Below are 14,274 nucleotides of genomic sequence, written 5' to 3' on the forward strand. Positions count from 1 at the left end.
TCGCAAATTACCAAGCTCTAATAGCAAAATATGACTACTTCAATTACTCCAAACTCAATTTATTTATTGATCAGCTTTTGGAATAACACAGAGATCAGTTTAGGGCCATTATCAAAGGACAACTGGTAGCCAAGATGGCTCTTCAATCAGTGCTCGACGTAGGTGATTCTGCAGCACGATCCATCTTCACAGCAATTGTGATGCGATGAGCCTCTTGGCTACATTTATCTGGCTTCCCCAAAGAAGTACAGACAACCACAGAGGACCTTCCCTTCAAAGGCACCAAATTGTTTGCAGAAAAGACGGACGCATCCCTCCACACACACACAAAGACTCCAGGGCTACTCTTTGGTTGTTGGGGATTTGTACACCTGACAGAAGAGAAAATACAGTCCTCAGCCCTCACTTAAATCTTGCACAGCACACTATCAAACCCAATGCTTTTATGAAAGGAAAAAGTCCAGATTCTCAAACTGAAAACCATCGGGCACAAAGCCTTCCTCTTCCCAACCATCCACTTCAGAACATCAATTTTGACAGATTAGTCAGGGCACCAACAGACCACTCCCTCCAATACCATCTGATGCTAAACAACCCTTCACATCCCTTTGGGTGCCACCTTGCTCTGTTCCACAGCACCTGGGATTGGATAACATCTGACAAATTGGTGCTAGAGATCATCCTCAATGGGTATTCCATTCATTTCACCTCCCTTCCTCTGTCCCTGCAACACCTTTCCCCATCCCTCTTCAGGGACCTGCCTCATGAGAGTCTATTGTGACAAGAGATAGATCACCTTCTCTGTGTAGGAGCCAGAGAACCAGTACCTCAGCAAGTAGGAGGCAAAGGTTTTTACTCTTTACAGTAAAAAAGAAGTGGGGTTGGAGATCCATATGGGACCTCAGAGCACTCAACAAGTTTGCCAAGGCTCAAAAATTCAAGATGGTCATTCTAACAGCGATTATTCCAGCTTTGGAAAAGGGAGACTTTTTAACCCCTCGACTTTCAGGATGCTTATTTCAATCTTACCATCCCACAGAGGGTTCCTCATATTTACCCCAAGACAGGACAACCACCAGTACAGTGTACTCCTTTTCGGGCTATCATCGGCTCCCAGAGTATTCTCCAAGGTCTTCATTGTAGTGGCAGCTCATCTTCATTTCCAGAGAATCATGATCTGTCCCCATCTAAATGGGGGTTTAGACAACTGCCTCATCAGGGCTCGTTCCTTCGACCAAACTCTGCAGGTTACCCATATGACTATGGGCTTGTTCAGAAGCCTGGGCCTACAAATCAACGTCCAAAAATAAATGTTAACCTCAGTACAGAGATTAGAGTTCATAGGAGCCAATCTCGACTCTCTCCGAGTGAGAGCGCTCCTCCCACAAAACAGATTCTATAAGAGTGGAACAGCTTGAGGAGCCAGTGCAAACCAGCCCTCAAATGTCAGCCAGACGCTGCCTTCAACTGTTGGGACCCATGGCTGTAGACACATCTGTGATAGCTTATGCCAGGTTTTGCATGAGGTGTCTCCAGTCATAGTTCACCTCAGTTTACAGGCCAATCAGAGACAGCCTAGACAAGCCCCTATCATTACCCACCAAAGTCAAGCAATCCTTGAAGTGGTGGAAGGACCCAGCAAACATCTGCACGGGGATCTCGTTTGCACAGCCCAACCCCCCTCCGGCACTACTCCTCACCATTGACGCATCCCTTATAGGATGGGGAACACATCTCAACAACCTCACAACATGGGGCAAGTGGTCACCCACGGAGGCATGTGTTCATATCACTGTCCTCAAATTCAGAGCACTCAGGAATGCGTGTGCTTATTTCCTTCTGCTGATTAGAGGTACACACACAAGGGTCATGACAGACAACCTAGCATGTATGTACGACATAAATCATCAATGGGTGCCAGATTACCTTCCCTTTGTGAGGAAGCACTAATGCTATGGAACTGGTGCATTACAATATCAATGGCCTACCTACCAGGAGTGCAGAACACGACAGTGGAGAGTCTCAGATGCAAGTTCCTACACAACCACAAATGGGAGATAACTCAGTAGTACTCTATGGCATATTCAGACAGTGAGGGACACCAACAATAGACTTGTTCACCACTTACCTGAACAAGAAATGCCCATGCTACTTCTCCAAGGCAGGCCTCGGTCAGCACTAGGAATGTTTTCTTTCTCTCATGGGACAAGGGCCATTTATACGCCTTTCCCACATTTCCTCTATCGCTGAAAGTCCTATTAAAAATAAAGAGAGCAATTGTATTAATGATTGCTCCCATCTAGCTGAGACAGATATGATACCCTTACCTGTCACAGCTGGCAACATGTCTGCTAGTCTCTCTCCATACCTCCTCTCGCAGAACGAAGGAAACACTTTCCACCCCAACCTGTGGATACTCCAACTCAAGGCCTGGCTCCTTCATGGTTCCAGCACATATAAAGATCCTGCATTCAGGAAGTATGGGGAGTGTTATTACATAGATTTCTGGTTTGGTGTAATTCCAAGCAAATTTCCCCATCTGCTACTCTCCCAATGGTACAGTATATACTGACTCAAGAAATCAGGACTCTCTCTTAGTTCATTCAAAGTTCACCTAGCAGTCATAGCAGCCTTTTATGAAGAAATAAGAGGGATTCTCAGTGCTCTCGCACCCAACTACAAAACAATTCCTGGAGGATATAGTAAATCTTTTTCCCCAACCCAGATGCCCCACCTCAATATGGGACCTCAATGTAATACTAAAGAGCCTGACTAAGCCACCCTTTGAACCCATGGCCACTTGTTAGCTCACATACCTGCCTAAGAAGACAGTGTTCCTTGTGGCAATCACCTCAGCAAGGCGAATAGGGGAGATAGCAGCACTAATGGCACCCCTCCCACCCCCTTATACAATATTATTTCGGGACAAGGTTACTTTCAGACCGCAGCCAAAGTTCATCCCCAAGATGACCTCATCTTTTCACATAAACCAACTGATTCACCTCCCATCCTTTTAGCCTAATCCTCACTGCGATAACAAGAGGCTATACTGCACACGCTAGATGTTAGGAGAGCCCTGGCCTTTTACCTGGCAAGGGCAAAGGCCTTTAGGAAATCTAAGCTTTTCCTTTCCATTACGGAAAGGTCTAATGGTGCAACGATATCGGCCCAGAGACTCTCCAAATGGGTCTCGAATTGTATCAAACACCATCAGGGTCACAACATAGTATCGCCATCTGGAATCCACACACACTCCACAAAATTTGTTTCCTCCTCGGTCACCTTCCTCAAGAATGTCCCCATCTCAGAAATCTGCATGGCGACAACCTGAGAGTCTGCGCATACCTTCTCAGAACACTCTATGATTACTGCGGAGTCTGCTTCCAACGCGGTCTTTGGCTCCGCAGTATTGTCATCCATAACAGCTCCAAAATCCCAGCTTCCCATTAGGGATACTGCTCAGGAGTCACCTACAGTGGAGCACCCATATGGACACTACTCAAAGAAGAGGAAGTTACTCACCATGTGCAGTAAAGATGGTTCTCTAAGATCTGTGTCCCTAGGGATGCTCCATGACCCACCCTCTTCCGCTTACTTAGCAGTTCTTGTCAAGGACTCTGTGGTAGAGGAGGAACTGAGGGGGATTCACCCGGGCGTGCTGGTTAGCCTCCTGGCAGAGTACGAGGAGGGGACAGCACATATGTGGGGTGAATGAACATTGCTACCAAAGTTCTATCAGCAGCGCAGGGATGCAAGAGCAGTTGCCATGGAGCACCTTTACGGACACACATCTCACAGAACTATTGTTACTGCACAAGGTGAGTAACTTCCTCTTCATTGCAATTATTTACCAAAAATATCTTATTTTCATACTGGGACTTTTTGTAATGCATTATAGAAATGAAATGATGGTAAACAGTATTTTTTATTAAAATGGAAACTTTATTAAAAAAATCATTCTTGCTGCTCTTCTACTGAAAAAGAATTTCTGGCAGTAAGATCAGTGTAGAAAAACAAAGTATAAATGAGGTAAAATCAAAACAAAAATTCTGTGATTTAAAACAAACACTTGTGATTCTTAAGATCAGAGATAAACCAGAAGTTTAGTCACTCTAAAATTAGTGCCTAGAAAATGAATTGCAGTTGTTACCATTTCCTTTTTGTCAATCAGATTCTAGCAGTATTAACAGAGTTGCTGACACTTTGAATACCTCAAGTATCCATCGAGGTCCCAAGAGAGATCCCAGTGAAGAATGGAATGCAATAGCAAAGACTTTTTATGATTCTTCTTTTCCCACAGAACATGTAAGTCAATTAAAAATATTGCCGAGCAGACCTTGGTGAGCTAATTCCACAGATATGTGTAGAACTGTATGCATCTGGATGCTTTAAGACCTAGTCGATCTCCAAAATAATATCAAGAGGGCAACATGGCACCATTTTTCACAATTAATGTTGATAGAAAACAGCAGGAAAAAGTCACAGCATATAAATCAAGCAGATGCTAGCCAGTCTGTTTTGGGAGGAGAGGGTGAGGTAGTTCATTATGCACCTCAATAAAAATGATCACCTACAATATAGGAAGACAAGCACATTATGTTCCTTTTGTTTACTTATCTAATAAAATAATTCAGAATATATATGAATTGCAGTATCTGTTTGTTTGTTCTATGCTGCAATAAAATATATATTACTCATTGCTTTTGAATTTGTTCATTATCTTTGTTTAATAAGGCAGAATATTCACATTGGTATACATCAATGTATGCATAAGCAGAGAATTAAGAAGAAACCTGTCATCCTCTAGGGTCAATTTGTCATATAAGATTAAACTAGCCATGTTTCATGTTGCATTTTGGAGATCTCTGTGGTACGTAACACTATATGTAAAAACTTGAAGAAAAGGGCTGAGTCTGGTTTCTGTCTCAAAGAGACAAGTTCTAAGGCACAATATTAAACATACCTTCAAGGGTGATTTTTTTTTTGGTGACAACTTGTGAATTAACCATCTTGGACCTTCCATTTTGGAAATGATTACTGAGAAGATGGTGGGCAGTCAGCTGGATCCTATTGGTCTGGTTATGTAGAGATAATTATACTGATATCTTCATCTGATAGACCAAGGTTAGAGGTCTACTGATTTTATTGGATCACTTTCAATACTATTTCAGCACCATTGGCTCACCTGTTCTCTAGTAGCACTATTCCTTCCTTTTGGATAAATCTCAAAGGGTTGTATTGAACAACTCTTCAGCCTCTCAAAACACTACTTCCATGTTATCAGTATTCTTTTTCAACCAACATGAGGCCACCGGTGAAAGTTGAGTTGTTTTAGGCTGCATGCGCAGCAATATGCTCATGATACTCAGATCTCTCTTTTGCCTAACTCAGGTTCCAATGTGTTTGCTCTTTCCACATGTGAAAGACATAGGAATAAGGATAAAGATGAGCTGAAGTTAATGCTGAGTGGTAGGGAGAAGCACCTGGATAAATTGGCAGGAATTATATCCACTCCTTTTAATGAGTGGAAATGCTATTTCTGCCCTTAGTTAAAATAGTAGACCAACATGTCTTAGCTACAGCTAGACAAGAGGTTGCAGCATTTCCTTTAACATACACACCTCTGACTGCATTTATACACACTTTTGTCACTTCTAGACTACACTACTGAACTGTGGTCTACCTAGGTCTATTCATGAAATCCAAGCGAAGACTTCCACTGGGGGAGAATGTAGCCACTTGCCTTTGTGGATTAGACATATGTGAGACATAACCAGTGGATCTTGCTGACTTCAGGTGCATTTCAAAGTGTTGAATCTATAAAGCCTCAGCCTGGGATTTTGCCTCTGCCTCTTCCCATTTGTTTTGGTATTACAATTGTAATAAGTTATTTCCTCAAGACTATAACTTTTATAGGCATAAAGAAGGGGAGCTGGAGGATTAAAAATAGTTAAGAGGTGTTCTTGATCACTAACATCTTATATTGCTATCATATAGACTACTGTACCAGTTATATGCTACAGCACACTGAATAAATTGTATTCTAGCTCAGACTAAATACATTCATCTGGGAGGGAAAAAAAAAAGGAAAGCTAGGGGGTATTTTTTTATTTAGTTGAGCCCTTTAATTCTGAAACATTTCCTGCTCCAGACATGTCTCATTCACTGCATCTTGAAAGGTAAAAGCTGCACAACTAAGGTCTACAAGGAGAGCAGCTCTCTCCTGAAGACCTCGTAAGGTGCATGAGATCAGACCCTCTGGTGATGTAGTTATTTCTGCTATATAGATTTTTTTTTTTTTTTAAAGTAAACCTAGAAAAAATAGAGGCTATTAAAGTTGGATAGTTAAACAGTCATAAACCTGGAAATTACAAAGGTAAAACCTTAATTCTGGCCCTTGTACTTATGTATTATAATAATATCTGATCATTTAATTAGACTGTCTCAAATACAATCCATACAGCTTTTCTACAACCTTAGGGCTTATACACACTACCACTTAGGTTGGTATAACTTAGGTCACTCAGAGTTGTAAATAAGCCACCCCCCCAAATAACGTAAGTTACACCAATCTAAGCACCGGCGTGGACAGCGCTGTCAGTGGAGAGCTTCTCCTGCCGATACAGTTACCGCCTCTCACAGAGGTGGTTTTATTATGCTGAGGGGAGAGATCTCGCCCATTGGCATAAAGCGTCTTCTTCAGATGCGCTATAGTGCTTCTAGTGTAGACTAGCCCTTACATACATTTGTGGTATTTTGTAGTACTGTGTGTGCCAGCCATAGTCCAGTAGTCATTTCTATCAGAAGTGGAGTACATCATTGTACCATTTTCACAAAGCATACTGCAAACTAGGTATAACAGCAATAGAGAAAATTTGCTGGGATACTTGAAATATTTCATAGCTAACACATTTCATAACTACCTGACCCCCATGAATTATATGTGAGGATGTATGTGTAGTGGTTGAAAAAAATTGTATAAGATATGGCTGCTGACTAAATAAGCCATGTATTTGGATAAGACAGGCAAGAATGTACCATATAAAAGTCTAAGTCAAGGATCACCTGGACCACAACAACATGGAAAATAGGATATATACGAATGACAAAAATAGTACAAGATACTACACAAGTGCACCTAAGATTACGGGGGGGGGGGGGGGGGGGGAGGAGAAGGAATCAAGGAATTGTATATATCCATACACTGTGCTTGCAATCAGAATGCATATGCACAAGTGCAGAGTTAAGGTTGCATGAGCATCCTTAACTCATTTGCTGACCCGAGTGCTTAACATTTAAAAGCCTAAAGGATACAAATTTTTAATCCAATGGATGGGATTCACATAGCTATCCAGTATTTCAAACACATTGTAACATATCTATATTGAATCTATGAGCCTCTACACATACTACCTACTGCAATTTATTCTCCAGGGCTCAAATGCTGGTCCCTCTTGGACGAAAACCCTAGTAAATGGCCTTGCACATGGGTACCTTACTAGCAATGCCAAGTGCAAAAACAATTCTCCTCCCGCCAATCTAATAAGAAGGTGCAGGTATAGTTCCATGCATCCCCTAAATGGGAATTCTGGCTGGTGGAAGCATTGGCAATGGACAGCTTGCCCACAGTCCTTCAGGCCTGTGGAGAAGAGCCAGGTCCACCATTCATTGTCTTACATATAGTGCAGTTTCTCTGCATGGCAGCCCACATAGTGGAACTGCAACAGTTTCGTTACATTTTGGACCTTACTAGGGGTAGAAGTGTGGAACAGCATTTGGTCATAAAAGAAAGAACTATTATATTTTTCCATACTCCATCTTGAGATAAATTACTCTTATTTTAGTGTACAGTTGAAACATACTTACAATATTCCTTTTAAAATGCAAAAATGGTTATAAAAACACGACATAATGGGTCTTGTAGGAGGTTAGGCCTTAGATACGTATTTTTATTTTTCATAATTATTTTAACAAAGTGGTGTGGAGTCAGTGTCCTTACAGCTTCAAGAGATACTCCCTCTGCCTGTAGCTGAAAAATGACCCTAATAGTCAAAAAGTGCTAGATGCATCTTCAGTCAGCTGGACAACTTGTGCATGGAGCCAACTCCTTGAGACCCTGTGTGTGTCAAGGACTCCCGTAACAGAATTGCAGTTCTTGGAAATGTAGTTTCAAAGTACCACTCAGTGGTAATAATCTGACAAGCAGTTGAAATATTTGTTAATTCATTATATTATGTCTGAAAGGTGAGCCATGGACCAATAAAATGTCCCCACACCAAACCAGCTGCATCTATGTGTAACACGTGTGCTGTGCAAAGAGTTGGTTTGCTCTAGTAATTATCCACAGCCAGAGTAATTAGGACACTATTTCCATTCTATGTCACTTTAAAACTGAAAGTAAGCAGTTTGAACACAAGTAGCATATTGGAAAAATGCCAAGTTTCTAATGGCTGATTCCGCTTTCCTACTCCATTAGTAGTGGCAGTCCTCGGAAGGGAGAAAACAAATGTATACTGCAGCTTTACGTCTATTAAATTTAACCTTAGGGTTTACCATTGTTTTGTTTTGATAGAAGGTAGAATGGAGTGCATAATTCAAGGGAGCAAATAACTTATTTTAAAAAATTCTTGCAGTTTTTTTCTTAGGGGAAAGTGAAAAGGTTTATTACAGATACCTATATAGTCCGAAGATATAACTTTGATCACTTATTTTATCATCTGTCAGTGCTGGATCCAGAAAACACTGTACATGCTTGATTCGATCAGATGTGAGTGTCTCTCTACAACATGGTAAACACAACCATCCAAAAAACTAAATGAAGAGCAAAAAGAGCTCTTAACAACATGAGGCTCATTTTTTCCTCACTGACTGTCAGCTGAAGAATGAAGAGTATTTTTAAATTGTGACAGGCATCACTACATAAAAATATCTCCAACTGGCATAATGTATGTTAGCAAATACTTTGCTAAACTGCATACTTAATCCAAAATCGGCAGTCTCTCCCCAATTCTCAGAGAATATTCTGCATTTAAGTCTCAAATTAAGACTTCATTATTTTTATAGAATACAGTACATTTACTAATACATTATGAAGCAGAATAAATTAAAAGTAAACTATGCTTGTCAAACTAAATGAAATTAGTTTTGCAATGCATTATCCTCACTGTTAATCATGTCTGTTTCCTCCTTACTTGCTAATCTTCAAAATTCAATAATTTGCAATGCATCTCTAGATATATCAAGTTATTCTGAGTTTAATGCATTTATAATGCTAAATTTTATTCTCTTAGGTTAAAGCAGGAGTTACTGTATCATGCAACCAGCAGAAGCTTTCCCATCTGGCTTCCAATGTAGATACACCAATCTCAAGTAAAAGTTTACTCAGCAAGGAAGAGCAGAATTGTGATTCTCATAACTTCTTTATAAAAAGTCAAATCAATGACACTGAAAAGTTTTTGAATTTAGAAAGGCTCCACCGGTCTAGAAAAAGGAAATATGAAGAAAGTCTAGAAAAAGCTGCGGTAGGGGACAAAACAGAAAAATAATTCAATCTCTGAATATGCATATCATAGAAAGATTTGTAGAAATCTTCTACTGGAAGTAAAGAGGTGCATATTTTATTTTGTGGGTAACTCTAGACTGCAAACTCGCCGATTCCCTCCCCAGTATTTTGATGTAATTGTATTAAAAGAAAATAGATTCCCTACATTTCTGCAATTAAAGTCCTTGCAAGTTGTTACAAAATTTTTGCTAGAAGTTAAAAATTTAACACAAGTGTTATAAGTATATGTCTGTTAAGTGTAATTTGTGATGTATTTAACAACTGTACCTCCTTCAGATGTTGAAAATTTTAGCTGCAGGACTTCCTAATTTCTCCGCCAGAATGAGCACTAGCACAACTATCAAACAAAAGCGACAAAGGACGTCTCAGAATGGAATGGTCCCTTCAAACCTTTATGACTCACTAACTGGCACAGGAATAAGAAAGTCTGCTGTTTACATGTATCAGATCTTAAAGAGGAGCTAATTTTTTTTTAATATCGTACTAAGTACATATAGATACAATCGGAATATTAGAATAAATATTGTCTCTTAAAAGGCAAGTCATTAAATGTATCATTTACAGAGATAATAGGGTGGCAATTTCATAAAGATTTAATTTTTCTCTATCCAGCTGATAATCATCTCTTCTTTTCCATTTCCACTCACTTTAGAATTACTTGAATCATCATCCTACTGCTTCTCTCGTCCCTCCCTACCCCTCAAAGAAAGGATTAAAATTGAGAGAACCAAAATGAATTAATGCATAGCCAATATGATCATTATTCATTGTTAAAAATGTATTAATGAACTCAAGGTGTTTTCCCATTTTACTTTTATTGCTTTTGTAGCTCATAGTTGAGTCTTTAATTTCTTAAAACCAATTACACATATTTTGGAGACAAAAAAAACTTCAAAAGTTGTCAAAATGAAGTTTTGAATGTTTTTGGAATCTGCTCTGAGGCAAACAAAAAAAACGCAACATTCAGGTATCAGAAAGACTGAGGAGACTGTTTTTCACATGATTCAAATTTTGTTTCCAGGAGTTAAGTGTGTCATACAATTGTTGCCATTGCTGCTTTCCAAAAGTCCGATGTGTGCTGTTACTATAAAAGTAAAACAAAATTGAAAAAGGGATTAAGACAGCATTTTTGCTATTTTTAGTATCTCTATAAAAGGCTTTACCATACCCACACTGTATCTTTCCCCAAGTATTTAAAGCAGCAAAAGTCATTAGTATTCTTGCCACTGTTAGGTCATTAAATGAAATGTGCTGGAAAATAGGACTCTCTTATTAAATAAGCTAATCACATTCAATCTGAGCTTTAATAAAATTATGATAAATAGCAACTATTTAACTACAGGCAACTGATAGGAACAATACCTTGCTTCTAGTTAAAATATTAAACAGATATATTAAATGAAATAATTAGAACACATTAAATTGTTCTACAAAATGCCGCAAAGAATTAAGTCTTACCTGACAACTACTTTTCTCTGTGTCTGATCAATTTTGCAGTTCACCATCTTTGTCTTTACAGCTGAATAAAGGAAAACGATTTGAGTGATATTTTCAAGAGACAGCAAGGACATAAAATAGTATAAGCATCTTTAAACTCAAATTCATGTAAATATATACAAGTAATAACTTGCTGGATGTTACAGCGAAATAATCTGGTAGGCAGAAAAGCAAAGTGATGTAACAAGGTCATCCATGAATTCCTATGGTTTGGTGCCAATCTATTAAAGCAATATCCTGTACAGTTTTTATGAACTGTTCTCCCCTACAAAACACATCCTGTTTTAAAGACAGCAAGCAAAAACAGATGACAAATTAAACCTGCAAACAATTTATTAGTTCTATAAATGATTATTTGAAATACAATTCCTGTCACTGAAAAGAAAACACTTCTCAAAAGTCAACAGTTGGCCAAGTCTTTAAATATGATGTTTCATACATGATTTTTTACATAAATTTAGAAATACAAATTGGGGGGAGGGTTTAAACCACATGTGGCTTGACAGACAAGTCTACATTAAAACAAGCAGTACCTTTTCATTACTTAAGTTCTAATATTCTATAGAGCTGTGTACCCAATTTGGCAAACTGCATGTAATTTTCTCTTAAAGATAACTAAGTATCTGTATTATAAGAATGGTGTACTCAGCTTGTGTGTGTTAAACATCTGACACTCATGTAAGACCCAAATCACATCTGTTCTAAAAAATCCTAAAACAAGGAATTAGTTTTAGAATAAAAACAAATAGTCCTCATGAAAAAAAGTGTGTAAAATATAAGCATGCTAACTCTTCTTACCATCAATGACAAATGCTTCTACATCATCTGCTCCAATCTGAAGTTCCTGCTGCATTGTGTCAAATGAGATTTCTTTGTTTTCCACTGCCATTCCCATAAAAGTAAGTAGTCTCATTTTTGCCATATTCTGCTCATGTAACAAGCCTGCACAACAGAGCATTGATAGTTTATGGGTATGAATTATAATTTGATAAACAAGTTTAACTATTTTCCACATTCTTTCTACTACATATGCCTCAGAATAATTTCAAATTCACTTTACATCATTTGAGTAAATGTTCCCTATCTGGCTTTATCAACATTCCTGCATCTACCTTGTGCTTTACAAAAACACCCAATTTGCTCTTAGGTTTTTCTGGACACAGTTGTTGGCACCGAAAGTGCAGAAAAACAGCAAAATCTTGGGTCTTGATCAACTAGTGAACAGTCAGCTCACATCTCCTTGAGATGTAACAGAATTTAGATATTCCAAATCAGTTACAGCAGAATGTCATAGGATGGGGTAGACAAAATTAGTTCAAAGTGCATCACCAGACAGAAGAGAAGCATAATGGAACAGGGAAACCCAGATGACCCTAATGGTGCCCAAGCCCCCTCCCACTGCTACAATATCCTGAACTCTCATTCTCCTTGGTCCTTTTCCAGTATACATATACCCTGTGGCTAAGACTAAAACGGAAGGTGGCTCCTTGAAAACAACTTCTCTCTTGATAATGCTCATTACTAAAAGCAGAGATTTTTTTTTTTAATAGAAATATATCCTGTTGAGAAAATATATTAGCCTTAACAGGGGACTCCTCTCAAACTTCAGATAACAACGCAGGACACCTAGTGGCAATATATTCCCTGACATGCAGAAATGAAAAAATAGTAAAGGAAATGGAAACATACCTATATATAGGTACTTATATAACCCCCACCACCATAGCACAACTTGTGTCAATTGTCAGTGTATTATATTTACAACACTCCTGTGATGTAGGAAAGTGCTACTGTGCTCATCTTACGGATGGGGACACAGGCACAGAGTTTACATGACTTTCTAAGGTCCTTCACACAGAAAGTCTGTCAGAGCAGGGAACTGAACCAGGATCTCATGAATCCCAGACCAAGCCGTAAGAACTAAACTATCCTTCCTTCCTCAAGCAAGGCCTATATATGGCCTTCCCCAACTGTCGCACCTTATCTAGATATTCTTATTCAACCAATCAAGTTTTGGGGGCTAAATTCTAGAATCGGCATAAAGTTTAATTAAAATTAACTTCAGTCACTTTAATCCAGTGTAACAACACAGATATTCACACTGCTCAGTAAATATTTAAGTTTGAAATTTATAACATCTGTACCCTAATAAAAGATCAGGGAAGCACATTATTACAGGACATCATGTTGTGTTAATTAGCAATAATTATGATGCAGGCTCCCAATCTGGCACAGATTCAACAAAAACGTGATCATCATAACTCAAATGAACAAGAACCACCAGCAACTATAGCTAACTGGGTGTAATGGAAATCTACAACCATCAAAAAAATCAATTAGTGCACATTAACCCTAATTAACAAATGCAAATGAGATGCTGATTAACTTTTTGAAGCAAGAAAGGTTGCTGATAACACCAGATTAGATGTGGACATGTTAGGGCGATTCAGTTGACACAAGATAATGCTACTATTGGCCTAAGTTGTCAGCATTAATAAAACAACAAATTGTAAAACTGATGCCACCTGTAGGAGCCTTTATTGAATAGCTTTTACAGACTAGTTTAATTTTTAATTAGCACTGAATCCAAAACAAGATTAAAACAGAAGCAAATACTCTATTAGATGCCAAATCTTACTACTTATAATTAATTTTACTCTGTTATTCACACTAATATTTATAATTTCAAAGTATCATTGCTATCAAGAGGAAACAGCTAATTAAAAAAAATTCAGGAAAATAAGTTTAAAATGAAGCTATTTACAAAATTATAGCCAAATGTTCTTGAGAGATTTCTGTATTCTTTTCTATCCCCACAACCAGTTTTTAAAAGATTTAGATTAAATGTGACCAGAAAATGCTGTTACCATTGTAATTCAAAACTACTTTCATGTGTGTGTAGAATCCTGGCCAAGACAAAAAGATTCCTTACATAATTTTCTGACAGTTCAAACAAACACCAGGAAGTGAGAAAGCTATTAAAATTGGAGATAGATTACCTTTTTTCCATTTAAAAATAATTTTCAGTAAGAAAAATGTCGTTTTACAAGAATTAGCATATATTAAATATACTGAAAATCTCTACATTTTCAGATTTAAGGTATTTACTGATTAAACCTGTATATAGGAAAGGAAGCAAGAATAGTATGGATCATATTGGTGGGTGAGCATAACACAACAGATGCAAAGCATTTACTGTAAATTAATTCTCTGTA

General features: G+C 38.3%; 2 protein-coding genes and 1 long non-coding RNA gene across 3 annotated transcripts in view; 1 reads left to right on the forward strand and 2 right to left on the reverse strand.

Annotated features, from left to right (window-relative positions):
* The window catches only part of CCDC73 (coiled-coil domain containing 73), a 159,824-nt gene extending 149,556 nt beyond the window's left edge, over positions 1 to 10,268 (forward strand). Inside the window, exons 18-20 of the mRNA XM_054026161.1 lie at positions 4,172 to 4,340; positions 8,725 to 8,767; positions 9,291 to 10,268. Of these exons, the coding sequence (XP_053882136.1) occupies positions 4,172 to 4,340; positions 8,725 to 8,767; positions 9,291 to 9,545 (467 nt within the window). The 3' untranslated portion in view covers positions 9,546 to 10,268. The remainder of the gene's footprint in view (positions 1 to 4,171; positions 4,341 to 8,724; positions 8,768 to 9,290) is intronic.
* LOC128836245 (uncharacterized) lies at positions 44 to 2,116 on the reverse strand. Its single transcript, XR_008444753.1, has 2 exons — positions 1,058 to 2,116; positions 44 to 371 (listed from the first exon to the last, which is right to left on the reverse strand). It is a non-coding gene; the product is annotated as an uncharacterized LOC128836245 (long non-coding RNA).
* A 90-nt stretch (positions 10,269 to 10,358) lies between the features above and the next one.
* The window catches only part of EIF3M (eukaryotic translation initiation factor 3 subunit M), a 28,501-nt gene continuing 24,585 nt past the window's right edge, over positions 10,359 to 14,274 (reverse strand). The window contains exons 9-11 of the mRNA XM_054026334.1: positions 11,858 to 12,001; positions 11,021 to 11,081; positions 10,359 to 10,646 (exon numbers count right to left, since the gene is read on the reverse strand). Coding sequence (XP_053882309.1) covers positions 10,526 to 10,646; positions 11,021 to 11,081; positions 11,858 to 12,001 — 326 coding nt within the window. The 3' untranslated portion in view covers positions 10,359 to 10,525. The remainder of the gene's footprint in view (positions 10,647 to 11,020; positions 11,082 to 11,857; positions 12,002 to 14,274) is intronic.

This window comes from Malaclemys terrapin, chromosome 4 (genome assembly GCF_027887155.1).
Source record: "Malaclemys terrapin pileata isolate rMalTer1 chromosome 4, rMalTer1.hap1, whole genome shotgun sequence".
Classification (NCBI taxonomy): Eukaryota; Metazoa; Chordata; order Testudines; family Emydidae; genus Malaclemys; species Malaclemys terrapin.